General features: G+C 41.4%; 1 protein-coding gene across 5 annotated transcripts in view; it reads right to left on the bottom strand.

Annotated features, from left to right (window-relative positions):
* The window catches only part of TBC1D8 (TBC1 domain family member 8), a 144,555-nt gene that overhangs the window by 81,414 nt on the left and 48,730 nt on the right, over window positions 1–14,411 (bottom strand). For 3 of the 5 annotated variants that reach the window (XM_063788967.1, XM_001162139.7, XM_063788966.1), the window contains exon 2: window positions 1,521–1,631. Coding sequence is in view for 4 of the 5 variants with exons in the window: in XM_001162139.7 (XP_001162139.1) it covers window positions 1,521–1,631 (111 nt within the window). In the remaining variant the exon portion in view is untranslated. Of the gene's footprint in view, window positions 1–1,475; window positions 1,632–14,411 lie in introns of all 5 variants that reach the window. The other 2 variants (XM_016949125.4, XM_016949126.4) reach the window with 1 other exon arrangement.

The following is a 14,411-nucleotide window of genomic DNA, read 5'->3' as shown; positions in this document are numbered from 1 at the left end:
AGCTAATTTTTAAATTTTTTGCAGAGATGCGCGTCTCACTTTGTCACCCAGGCTGGCCTTGAACTCCTGGCTTCCAGTGATCCTCCCTCCTCAGCCTCCCAAAGTGCTGTGATTACAGGCATGAGCCACCATTCCCAGCCTGATTTCTTTCTACCGAGCATGCATCATCTTTGTCATTTTATGCAAATACAGAATGATCTGTCTTAATTAAAAAACAAAACAAACTGAAAAAAAAAAATGCCAAGATGTTAACAGTGATTAGTATTGGATCCATGGGATATGAATGTGAATTCTCTTCACACTTCTTGTATTTTCGAGGAAAAAGAATTCCAATGTTGGCTAGGCGTGGTGGCTCATGCCTGTAATCCCAGCAACTCTGGAAGGCCAAGGCAGGCTGATCACTGAAGGCCAGGAGTTCAAGACCACCACCCTGGCCAACATAGTGAGACTCCATCTCAATAAAATAAAATTTAATTTTTTTTTATTTAAATGTTGCTGGAGAACATGTAGAGGTGATTTTGAAAGTTTAAGTTAACTAATAAGGTGCTATGAGAAGACAGAAAACTAAAAAACCACCACGTATATATTCAGAAAGAAGATTAGCTGTGGATAAAGGGTTGCAGGTGATTATTTTTTCCTTCTTTCTTATCCACTTTTTCATTTCTGGAAGACGAGCATTTATTACTTGTGTTTAAAAAAAAAAAGATGTTTTGGTTTTGTTTTTTAATAAAAGGGTCTTCTCAAGAAGTGGTGACTCCTGGCCCAAGAGGAACCTGAGTGGTTAGACAGAGCACCAGGTAATGCCTGTGATAGGAACAGAAACCCCAGAAGGAGAAGATGAGCAGGTGGTTTCCACCTTCTCTCAGCCCCCAGCTGTCCAGTGACTCATTCTCTCAGTGCAAAGGTGGAACATGGGGTCAAGACTGCCCTAGGTCAGACACAGCTCTCAGAATCTGCCCACATCATCACAATAGGAGAAGACTACCCTGAGTCAGACACAGCCCTCAGAATCTGCCCACACCATTATGTGTATGCATCCAGGAGCACATTTGGTAAGTCAGAAACAAGATTAAGAAGAAAATGGCTCGATTCGTTATCAACAATATACGAGCACCATGAAACACACCAATGAAAGCCTGGCATGCCCAAGCTACGCTGCCCAAGATTACAGCCTTTATGTGCTTTCGATGGTTTAAAAAAAAAAAAAAAAGATGGGAGGGGAAAGCAAGGGTTGAGAGGGAGGGGCAGAAAGGAGAGGAGAGGAGAAGAAGGGGAGAGGAAGGAAGAGGAGGGCAGGGGAGAGGAGGGAAGGAGAGGGAAGGGCAGGGAAGGGGAGTGGAGGGGAGGGGAGTTAAGTTCCTGAAAGCAGATGAGGGAGCTATCCAAAGGGGTTACCTTCAAGCTTCACCAACATGCAGATACTCAGCATGCTTACACCTTAAGGTTTGGAACATTCCAACTGGAACAAAACTCACCAGTGGCTATGGCCCAGTAAACGTCTGATCCATTCAGTAACTCACCACATGCTATGGGAGAATAAACCTGGGAGCCGGGAACTTGAAGCAGAATTCGAAATGGAGCGACCCGTGCATTGGAATCCAACACTGCATCCAGAGCGCCGACCAGGCGACCTTCAAAAGAAAAGAGAAGAAAGTGCACCTGTGAGCATGGGGCTGGCCAGCTCCTCATGCGTGTGAGGCATGTGGTCGCTGTCTGGACTCCATGCTGGGGTAGCAGAGACAGTTTTACATCCAGTTCTTCAACTCACCTCACAAAGCCTGAGCTCCATGGAGCCAAGGGCTCTGTCTGCATCTGCAGCAGGACCTGCCCCTGACAGGCACTCAGTACTCATTTGCTCAATCAATGAAGAGGTGAACAAAGGGTGCTGAACCAGTCGCCCAGCCTAGCTAAGGCACTAAGTCCCAGTACATAAATAAGCAGGGGCTCTGGACTCAAGACTGCCTGATGCAAACCCTGGCTCCACCACTTTCAATCTGTGGGGCCTTAGGCAAATCACTTAACTTGTCTGTGCCCTGGATTCCTTGTTGGTGAAATAAAATAAGCACAGTCTACGTACTTCATAGGGTAATTGGGATGATTAAATGAGTTAAAGTATCCAATATTCAAAGTGCTTAAACTATTGCAAGCCCATAAAAAGTACTCTATGTCACCCATTATTATTATTTTGTCATCATTATCCTCCTCTCCAATATGGTAGAATAATCCCTGCCTGCTCCAGGGTACTGTGAGATGTAAATAAGAAAACCGGCCAGGAGTGGTGGCTCATGCCTGTAATCCCAGCACTTTGGGAGGCCAAGGCGGGAGGATCACTTGAGGTCAGGAGTTTGAGACCAGCCTGGCCAACATGGTGAAACCCCATCTCTACTAAAATTACAAAAAAATTTGCTGGGCGTGGTGGCAGGCACCTGTAATCCCAGCTACTCGGGAGGCCGAGGCAAGAGAATCGCTTGATCCCAGCAGGTGGAGGTTGCAGCAAGCTGAGATCGCACCATTGCACTCCAGCCTGGGCAACAAGAGCGAAACTCCATCTCAAAAAAAGAAAAAGAAAAGAAAAGAAAACCTATCAAAGTCTTTTACAGACCATAAAGCACGAAATGTGAGTGCAGGATTAGCACTTTCCTGTAATGAGTGGCATCAGAAATCAATGGCAGGCAAAACAACAACAACAACAAAACAAAAAAGGCATCCCAAGCTGGGTGTGGTGGCTCATGCCTGTAATCCCAGCACTTTGAGAGTCCGAGGCAGATGATCGCTTCAGCCTAGGAGTTTGAGACCAGGCTGGGCAATACAGTGAGATCTCATCTCTACAGAAAATTAAAGAATTAGCTGGGCATGGTGGCGAGTGCCTGTATTCCCAGCTACTCAGGAGGCTGAGGCGGGAGGATGGCTTCAGTTTAGGAGTTCGAGGCTGCAGTGAGCAGTGATGATGCCACTGTGCCCTACCCTGGGAGACAGAGCAGGACCTCAGTTTCAAAAAAAAAAGGCATCCTGATCCTTGATTGCCTGGGAATCTAGATGGCTAAGATGGCTGAGAAGATTAGGTCTTCAATTTACTTCACATATTATCCTTAACTAATAGGCCCTGAATAAGGGCCACAGCTGCCTGAGCAATTACTATGTCTATTTTTATACAGTTTAACCACCTCAAGTGTAAAGAAAAACTGAATCACTGGGGGCAAGTTACTTACATAACACCCCGTCATATATTTAGTACAAACACAGTATCCTCCTATATAACCACAGTACAACCATCAAATTCAGAACATTAACATTGATATGGCCCTGCCATCTAATCATAAGACCCATTCAAATATTGCCAAATGTCCCAATAATGTCCTTTTGCTACAATGGATCCAGTTCAGAATCACAGTCAGTTGTCAAGTCTCTTTGGACTATGTGGGTCTGGAGAAGTCTTTCACTGACTTTCATGACCTTGACACTTTTGAAGCGTTATAGGCCAGTTTTTCTTGTAGCATGTCCCAAAGTCTGGGTTTGTCTGAGGCCTGGTCATGATTAGATTCAGGTAATATATTTTCGGCAAGAATCACAGAAGTGATGCTGTGTTCTTTTCACCACATCCTATCAGGTGGCAGATAACCTCTACTTGTCCCATTCTTGCTAACGTTCGCTTTCATCACTTGACTCAAATTGGGGCTGCCAGGCTCCTGCACTATAAAATTATTCCTTTTTCTTTGTAATTAACGAGTATTCTGTGGAGAAGTATTCTGAAGCCATGCAAATTTCCTGTTCCTCACCAAATATTTCATTATTCTCTTACTTATATCAGTATGGCCTCATGTTTTTCTCCTTTTCTCAAAGGGTTATAATCTATTACTATCATATATTTTGATGCCCTGATTGTCCCAGGTTTGGCCAGTGGGAACCCCTTCAAGCAGGCTTTTGTGTCCTTCGGATGTGTCCCCATCGTTCTTCATATTTTCTGGGACAACAAAATATTCCAACTTCATCTTGTACTTTCACTACTCTGGCCCTGGAACCAGCCACCATTTCTTCAAGAAACTCTGGTTTCTTTAGTGACTAATGGTATTTAAAAGCCAGTACAGGGAAACCAGGTGTGCTCATTGCTAATGGGGTGCCTCCAGGTCCCCTCAGTGTACAGAGCCAGGAAATATATGTCTGTACATGTGTATGTGTGTACAGCTGACCCTTGAACAACACGGGTTTGAATTGCATGGATCCACTAACATGTGGAGTCTCTTCTGCCTCTGCACCCCGAGACAGCAAGGCCAACCCGTCCTCCTCTTCAGACTACTCAACATGAAGATGATGATGAGGATGAAGACCTTTATGATGATCCCTTCCACTTAATGAATAGTAAATATATTTTCTCTTCATTATAATTTTCTTAACCTTTTCTCTACTTTCTTTATTGTAAGAACACAGTATATAATACACATAGCACACAAAAATGTGTTAACCAACTGTTTTATCAGTAAGGCTTCTAGTTAACAGTAGGTTATTAGTAGTTACATTTTTAGGGATCAAAAGTTATATGTGAGGACTTTTGACTGCACGGGGGTTGGCAACCCTAGCCCCAGCACTGTTCCAAGGCCAACTGCATACGCATTTACATACTTACATACATACTTACATACACACACACATATACACGTATTTGTTGACACATTTACATGTATTTGCATTTTCATATATATCTACATAGAGAAAAACGAGTTCACACCAAAACCTCCAACTGCAATCCAATACCACAGAGTTCTCATTTCTTTCCATATTTGTAACTCCTTTTCCAACACCAAGTAAACTGGCTTCCATTATTCTCAAAAAAAAAATTTTAGCCAGGTGTGGTGGTACACGCCTGTAATCCTAGCTACTAGGAGGCTGAGGCAGGAGAATCACTTGAACCCAGGTGGCAGAGGTTGCAGTGAGCCAAGATCACACCACTGCACTTCAGCCTGGGCAACAGAGCAAGACTCCATCTCAGGGAAAAAAAAAAAAGAGACGGAGGGTCACTCTATCGCCCAGGTTGGAGTGCGGTGGCACAATTTCGGCTCACTGCAACCTCCGCCTCCCAGGTTCAAGCGATCCTCCTGCCTCAGCAACCCAAGTAGCTGAGATTACAGGCACCTGCCACCACGCCTAGCTAATTTTTGTATTTTAGTACACCATGTTAGTCACGCTGGTCTTGAACACTTGACCTCAGGCAATTCGCCTATGTGGCCTCCCAAAGTGCTGGGATTACAGGCGTGAGCCACCATGCCTGGCTGATTCTCAAAATACTTACTTATCTGATCAGTCCTCCTGTTGCTACCAATATCCCCTCCACAGCAGAGGCCCTCTTCACCCCATCCAGGCTATAACACACCCCACCCCTGCAATCTCCTTAATCTGCCCACTTAATAACCCTCAGAAAAGAAGGAAGAGCACTGAGCTTTTCTAGCAAATACTCCTTAGGCTGCTCAGAATTCCTGCCCCCTTCCTAGTTTGCTCCTAAGTTCCAGATGACAAAGGAGGCTGGAAACCTGTCTACTGGATAAAGGGGCTGCCACTTTAATACAGAATCTTAGCCATACCTCAGGGGAGCTCAGTGATTAGGAACATCAGGTTGGGGACAGGGTTAAAGCTGCAGTTGCAGGGGATTGATAAAACCTTTGCCTGTCAAGGACTGGGACAGCAGGTGGTGATAAGGAAGCTGATGAAGATCAGAAAGGGGCTAAAGATCCCACTCATCCCACACCCCCACATGCTTGGCACTTTCAACTACATTAAGAGATCTGCTGTAGAACTCATATCTAGTTTGATAAAAACCGGAGGGACTTTGGACAACATCAAATGAAAGCAGCAGGGAGGGTGTGCAGCCACAATATGGAAGTAGTGACTTTTTAACTGGAAAGAGTGGAAATTTTTCTCTACAAGACTCAGGTGCTTTTGCAAAGGTCAGGACATTTTATGTCAAGACCAACCCAGCCCCTTCAACTGGTGGGAAAGTGGACAGAGCAGCCATCAGAAAGCCACAGGGGTGCTTCCGGTTTCAGTTCCAACATGCAAAGAGCTTGGAAGTTATCACTCCCATATATATGACAAGGACAAGGTGAACAAATTGAAAAGCCATGATTTTTCTCAGACTATTCAGAGAACGAAGGGCATAGGTTAAACCACAACCTCGAAATGTAGAGAGAGATGGAAGAATCCAGAGACAGCCAAGATCAGCTTCCCTGGAGCAGTTTATAGCTTCTGCTGGAGCCATAAATCGTAGGAATATTTAAATGGTGATTTTTGGCAACTTGCTGGAGGCTGAGTGTGTAAGAAGAGTAAGAAACTCTTGAAAGCCACAGTCTCTAGGGTACCCCACAACTTGCATAGGTTTTAACACCAGGAACCCCACCAGGTTCTCACCGTGAAGAGCCAGGGAAGATCCTCTTTGGCCCTTTCAGGGCAAAGGGAAAAGTAATCATTGTTCAATATCCTCAGGCTGTTCTCCATTAATAAAGGCCAACGCACCAGAGAAGTATTTTCTTTATTATTATTATTATTATTATTATTATACTTTAAGTTTTAGGGTACATGTGCACAATGTGCAGGTTTGTTACATATGTATACATGTGCCATGTTGGTGTGCTGCACCCATTAACTCGTCATTTAGCATTAGGTATATCTCCTAATGCTATCTCCCCCCCCTCCCCCCACCCCACAACAGTCCCCGGTGTGTGATGTTCTCCTTCCTGTGTCCATGTGTTCTCATTGTTCAATTCCCACCTATGAGTGAAAACATGCGGTGTTTGGTTTTTTGTCCTTGCGATAGTTTGCTGAGAATGATGGTTTCCAGTTTCATCCATGTCCCTACAAAGAACATGAACTCATCATTTTTTATGGCTGCATGGTATTCCGTGGTGTATATGTGCCACATTTTCTTAATCCAGTCTATCATTGTTGGACATTGGGGTTGTGGAAGTCAGTGTGGTGATTCCTCAGGGATCTAGAACTAGAAATACCATTTGACCCAGCCAGAGAAGTATTTTCTAGAGCCTTTTCCACCCTCCCTGGCCCATGCAAAAAGGGCATTTCTCATTAACTAGAGAAAGTCTTCTCTGGTCAGTAAGAAAGCTAACTCCATCTAGCTTTCTTGTCTCATTAGGGATGTAAGGGTAGGAGGAACAGAAATCACTTGTGAAGGTCACACCGAGGGACACAGGCCCATGGAAGACTGAGATTTATGCTACTATTATAGAACTCTTCCCCTCCCCCATACCTGACCACCACACCAACAGGCTCCAGTATAATGACAGTAACGACAGCTGGAAGTATGGCAAGACTCAGACTCTATTTGAGAAAGAGTTCTTTTTTTGTTGTTTTAAATTTTTTTATGTTTTTAGTTTTTTGTAGAGATGGGGATCTCTCTATGTTGCCCAGGCTAGTCTCGAACTCCTAGGCTCAGACAATTCTCCCACCTTGACATCTCATAGTGCTGAGATCACAGGCGTGAGCCACAGTGCTCAGCCAAGGAGTTCTTAAAGAAGCCCAAAGACAAATGGAGAGACCATAACAAGGACACCTGAGGAATCTGAACGCTCTGTCACCTACAACTACAGTGAAGATGAAACACAGCCCAAGTCTGAGCCAGAATAACACCAAACTCATACTTCAGGACTATTTTCTCAGTTCCTATTACCCAAAATATTATGTCTGGCTTTTGACCAAAAAAAAAAAACTATAATGCACGCTAAAACAAAGTCTGAAGAGGTAAAGTAAGCATTGGAATGAAACTCATATGACACAACCTTGGAATTATCAGACAGAATTTAAAATAACTGCAATAAATAAGGGCTCTAATGAAGAAGGTAAACAATATGCAAGAACAGATGGGTAAACAGAGAGATGGAAACTCTGAGGAAGAATTAATAAGAAATCCTAGACGTGAAAAGAAAATCAAGGAAAAATGAAGACTGCCTTTGATGGGCTCATCAGCAGCCTGGACACAGTCAAGGAAAAAAATCAGTGAGCTAGAAGATAAGTCAATAGAAACTTCCCAAACTGAAAAGCAAAGTGAGAGAGAGGGAGAGAGGGAGAGGGAGAGAGAGAGAGAGAGAGAGAGAGCGCGAGAGAGAGAGCACAAGGAATAGAACATCCAGCAACTGTGGAACAATTCCAAAAGGTACAAGATGTACGTAATTGGAATAATAGGAGAAGAGACAGTAATCATTTGAAGCGATAATGGTCAGGGATTTTCCAAAATTAATGACAGACACCAAACCACAGATCGAAAAAGAACAGAGAACACTAAGCAAAATAAATGTCAAAAAAAATTGGTAAATCATATTCAAATTGCAGAAATGAAAGATGAAGAGAATGTTCTAAAAGAAGCCATAGGGGGAAGAAACAGCTTGAGGAACAAAGATAAGAATTACTGCAGACTTCTCATTTTAAAAAGCATGCGAACAAGAGAGTGGGGTAAAATATTTCAAATGTTTAAAGGAAAAAAAAACCTAGAATTCTATATCCAGTGAAATTATCCTTCAAAATTGAAGAAATAACGGCTTCCTTAAACAAAAACTGAGAAAATAATTTCCAGCAGACCTAATTAGCAAAAAATGTTAAATGAAGTTATTCAGAGAGAAAGAAAATGACATAGGTCAGCAACCGAAATTTATATAAAGGAAATGTGTCTGAGAATAAAGGTAAAATAAAATATTTTATTTTTCTTATTCTCCATAGATCAAAAAGATAATCGTCTAAAGTAATAATAGTAAGAATGTACTGGGTGATTACAGCACATGGATAAGTGACATGAATAACAGTAAAGTCATAAAAATGGCAGAGAAGACTTGGAAATACTCTGTTATTAAAAAAAAAAAAAAAAAATACACCTGCATTTAGACTGGGCCCAGTGGCACAAACCTGTAATCCCAGCACTTTGGGAATACCACTTGAGGCCAAGAATTTGAGACCACCCTGGGCAACAAAGTGAAATCCCATCTCACTTTTTACATTTTTCACAAAAAATGTAAAAATTAGCCAGGCATAATTGCATGCACCTGCAGTCCCAGCTACTTAAAAGGTTGAGGTGAAAAGACTGCATTAGCCCAAGAGTTTGAGGCCACAGTGAGCTATGACTGATCACACTGCTGTACTCCAGCCTGGATGACACAGTGAGACCTTGTCTCAAAAAAATAAATAAAGCCTGCATTCAATGTGAAACAGTATAGTATTGTTTGAAGGTTGATGTAGATTAATTTAGAATTTATATTGTAAACCTTAAGACAACTACTACAGATTTTTTTAAGGAAGTATAGTTGACATGCTAAAGACAGCAAATAGAATCATTTACTTAATTAAATCAATTAAAACCAGAGAAGGCAGAAAAAGAAAGGTTTTAAAAAAAGAAAGAACAAAGCAATGAATAAAAAAGAGATGGTTGCTCGCACCTGTAATCCCAACACTTTGGGAGGCTGAAGCAGGCGGAGTACCTGAGGTCAGGAGTTCAAGACCAGCTTGACCAACATGGTGAAACCTCGTTTCTACTAAAAATACAAAATTAGCCAGGTGTGGTGGCGGGGGCTACTCAGGAGGCTGAGGCAGGAGAATCGCTTGAAACCATAGGGTGGATGTTGCAGTGAGCTGAGATCACACCATTGCTTTCCAGCCTGGGCAACAAGAGCAAAACTCCATCTCAAAAAAAAAAAGAGAGACTTAGACTGCCAAACAATAATGGGAGATTATAACACCCCACTGTCAGTATTAGATCAACAAGACAGAAAATTAACAAGGATATTCAGGACTTGAACTCAGGTCTGAACCAAGTGGACCTACTAGACATCTACAGAACTCTCTACCCCAAATCAACAGTGTATACATTCTTCTCAGTGCCACACGGCACTTATTCTAAAATTGACCACATAATTGGAAGTAAAACACTCCTCAGCAAATACAAAAGAACTAAAATCATAACACATAGTCTCTCAGGCCACAGTGCAATCAAACCAGAACTCAGGATTAAGAAACTCAACCAAAACCACACAATTTCATGGAAATTGAACAATCTGTTCCTGAAAGACTCCTGGGTAAATTACGAAATTACGGCAGAAATCAAGTTCTTTGAAACCAATGAGAACAAAAAGACAACGTACCAGAATCTCTGAGACACAGCTAAAGCAGTGTTAAGAGGGAAATTTATAGCACTTAATCCTCACATCAGAAAGCTAGAGAGATCTCAAATCAATACCCTAACATCACAATTAAAAGAGCTAGAGAAGCAAGGGAAAACTGTTCCAAAAGCTAGCAGAAGACAAGAAATAACTAAGATCAGAGAAGAAGTGGAGGAGATAGAGACACGAAAAACTATCCAAAAAAAAAAAAAATCTATGAATCCAGAAGATGGTTTTTTGAAAAAATTAACAAGACCACTAGCTAGACTAATAAAGAAGAGAGAGAAGAATCAAATAGACACAATAAAAAATGATAAAGGGGATATCACCACTGATCCCACAAAAATACAAACTGCCATCAGAGAATACTATAAATAGTTCTACACAAATAAACTAGAAAATCTAGACAAAATGGATAAATTTCTGGACGCATACCATCTACCAAGACTAAACCAGGAAGAAGTCGAATCCCAAAATAGACCAATAACAAGCTCTGAAATTGAGGGAGTAATTAATAGCCCACCAACCAAAAAAAGCCCAGGACCAGATGGATTCACAGCTGAATTCTATCAGAAATACAAAGAGGAGCTTGTACCATTCCTTCTGAAACTATTCCAAACAATTGAAAAGGAGGGACTCCTCCCTAACTCATTTTACGAAGCCAGCATCATCCTGATACCAAAACCAGGAAGAGACACAACAAAAGAAAGAAAACTTCAGACCAATATCCCTGATGAGCATCGATGCGAAAATCCTCAATAACATACTGGCAAATCAAATCCAGCAGCACAGCAAAAAACATATCCACCATGATCAAGTCAGGTTCATCCCTGGGATCCAAGGCTGGTTCAACATATGCAAATCAATAAACATAATCTATCACATGAACAGAACCAAAGACAAAAACCACATGATTATCTCAATGGATGCAGAAAAGGCCTTTGATAAAATTCAACATCCTTTCATGTTAAAAACTCTCAATAAACTAGGTATTGATGGAACATAACTCAAAATAATAAGAGCTATTTATGACAAACCCACAGCCAATATTGCACTGAATGGGCAAAAGCTGGAAGCATTTCCATTGAAAACCAGTATAAGACAAGGATGCCCTCTCTCACCACTCCTATTCAACATAGTATTGGAAGTTCTGGCCAGGGCAATCAGACAAGAGAAAGAAATAAAGGGTATTCAAATAGAAGAGAGGAAATCAAGTTGTCTCTGTTTACAGATGACACAATTTTATATTTAGAAAACCCCATCATCTCAGCCCAAAACCTTATTGAACTGAGAGGTAACATCAGCAAAGTCTCAGGATACAAAAATCAATGTGCAAAAATGACAAGCATTCCTATACACCAACAACAGACAAGCAGAGAGCCAAATCATCAATGAACTCCCACTCACTATCACTACAAAGAGAATAAAATACCTAGGAATACAGCTAACAAGCGATGTGAAGGGTCTCTTCAAAGAGAACTACAAACCACTGCTCAAGGAAACAAGAGAGGACACAAACAAATGGGAAAACATTCCATCCTCATGGATAGGAAGAATCAATATTGTGAAAATGGCCATACTGCTCCAAGAAATTCATAGATTCAATGCTATTCCCATCAAACTACCATTGACATTCTTCACAGAATTAGAAAAAACTATTTTAAATTTCATATGGAATCAAAGAAGACCCCATATAGCCAAGACAATCCTAAACAAAAAGAACAAAGCTGAAAATACTACTAAAAATTTATTTATTTTTAGTACACACTACCTGATCTCAAACTATACTACAAGGCTACAGTAACCAAAACAGCATGGTACTGGTACCAAAACAGGCACACAGACCAATGCAGCAGAACAGAGACCTCAGAAATAACACCACACGTCTACAACCATCTGATCTTCAACAAACCTGACAAAAACAACCAATCAGGAAAGGATCTCCTACTCAGTAAATGGTACTGGGAAAACTGGCTAGCCACATGCAGAAAACTGAAACTGGACCCCTTCCTTACACCTTATACAAAAATTAACTATTAACTCAAGGTGGATTAAAGACTAAAATGTAAAACCCAAAACCATAAAAACCCTAGAAGAAAACCTAGGCAATACCACCCAGGACATAGACATGAGCACAGACTTCATGACTAAAACACCAAAAGCAACTGCAACAAAAGCCAAAATTGACAGATGTGATCTAATTAAACTAAAGATCTTCTGCACAGCAAAAGAAATTAGTATCAGAGTGAAGAGGCAACCTACAGAATGGGAGAAAATTTTTGCAATCTACTCATCTGACAAAGATCTAATATCCAGAAGTTACAAGGAACTTAAACATATTTACAAGAAAAAGCTAAATAACTCCATCAAAAACTGGGTAAAGGATATAAACAGATACTTCTCAAAAGAAGATATTTACGCAGCCAACAAACGTATGAAAAAAAGCTCAACATCACTGATCATCAGAGAAATGCAAATCAAAATCACAATGAGATACCATCTCACGCCAGTCAGAATGGCAATTATTAAAAAGTCAGGAAACAATAGACGCTGGCGAGGCTGTGGAGAAATAGGAATGCTTTTACACTGTTGGTGGGAATGTAAATTACTTCAACCATTGTGGAAGACAGTATGGCAATTCCTCAAGGATCTAGAATCAGAAATACCATTTGACCCAGAAATCCTATTACTGGGTATATACCCAAAGGAATATCAATCATTCTACTATAAAGATACATACACATGTATGTTTATTGCAGCACTATTTACAACAGCAAAGACATGGAAACAACCCAAATGCCCATCAATGATAGACTGCATAAAGAAAATGTGGTACATATACACTACGGAATACTATGCAGCCATAAAAAGGAATGAGATCATGTCCTTTGCAGGGATAGATGAAGCTGGAAGCCATGATCCTCAGCAAACTAATGCAGGAACAGAAAACCAAACACCTCATGTTCTCACTCATAAGTGGGAGTTGAACAATGAGAACACATGGACACAGAGAGGGGAACAACACACACCAGAGCCTGTTGGGGGGTAGGGGGTGAGGGGAAGGAATTTAGAGGATGGGTCAATAGGTACAGCAAACCACCATGGCACACATATACCTATGTAACAAACCTGCACATTCTGCACATGTATCCTGTTTTGTTGGTTTTTTTTTAGAAGAGAAAGAGGAGGGGAGTGGAGAGGAGGGGAGGGAAGGGAAGGGGAGGGGAGGGAAGGGAAGGGGAGGGGAGGGGAGGGAAGGGGAGGGGAGGGGAGAGACAGAAAGAGAAAAAGAAAGATGCAATGAATAGAAAACACTTACAAACATAGTAGATATTAATCCAACTACATCAATAATCCCTTCAAGGGCCAGGTGCAGTGGCTCACGCCTGTAATCCCAGTACTTTGGGAGGCTGAGGCAGGCAGATGACCTGAGGTCAGGAGTTCAAGACCAGCCTGGCCAACATGGTGAAACCCCATCTCTACTAAGAATACAAAAATTAGCAAGGCGTTGTGGCGGGTGCCTGTAATCCCAGTTACTCAGGAGGCTGAGGCAGGAGAATTGCTTGAACCTGGGAGGCAGACATAGCAGTGAGCTGAAACCACGCTGCTGCACTCCAGCTTAGGTGACAGAGCAAGATTCCATAAAAAGTTAAAAAAAAAAAAAAAATCTCTTCAAGTATGAAAGGTCTAAGTACACCAACTAAACGAGATTTTCAGAGTGGATTAAAAACCAAAAACCAAAAAACAAAAAACATGGCTCAACTGTATGTTGTCCGGAAGAAACTCATTTAAGACTCACATAGGTTAAAAGTAAAGGAATGAAAAAAAGTAAAGGGATATGGAAAAAGTATACTACGTTAACATTAGTCAAAAGAAAGCAGGAGTAGCTGTATTAATTTTAGACAAATAGACTTCAAAACAGGAAATATCATCAGGAATAAAGAGGGGTATTACAGGCCAGGCACAATGGCTCACACCTGTAATCCCAGCACTTTGGGAGGCCAAGGTGGGAAGACTGCTTGAGGCCAGGAGTTCCAGACCAGCCTGGGCAACAAAGCAAAAAAAAAAATACCAAGCTGAGATAGTTTCACTGGTGAATACTACTAAACCTTAAGAAAGAAATGATAACAAGTTTCCACAATCTATTCCAGAAAACAGAGCAGAGGGAACACGCGAATTCATTCTATTACAGTAAGGAGGCCAACGTTCCTGTAATATAGTAAAATCAAATAAAGATATTAAAATAAAGGAAACTACAGACTAATAGCT

This window comes from Pan troglodytes, chromosome 12 (assembly GCF_028858775.2).
Source record: "Pan troglodytes isolate AG18354 chromosome 12, NHGRI_mPanTro3-v2.0_pri, whole genome shotgun sequence".
Taxonomy (NCBI): Eukaryota; Metazoa; Chordata; class Mammalia; order Primates; family Hominidae; genus Pan; species Pan troglodytes.
This window is presented reverse-complemented; position numbering and strand designations above follow the sequence as displayed.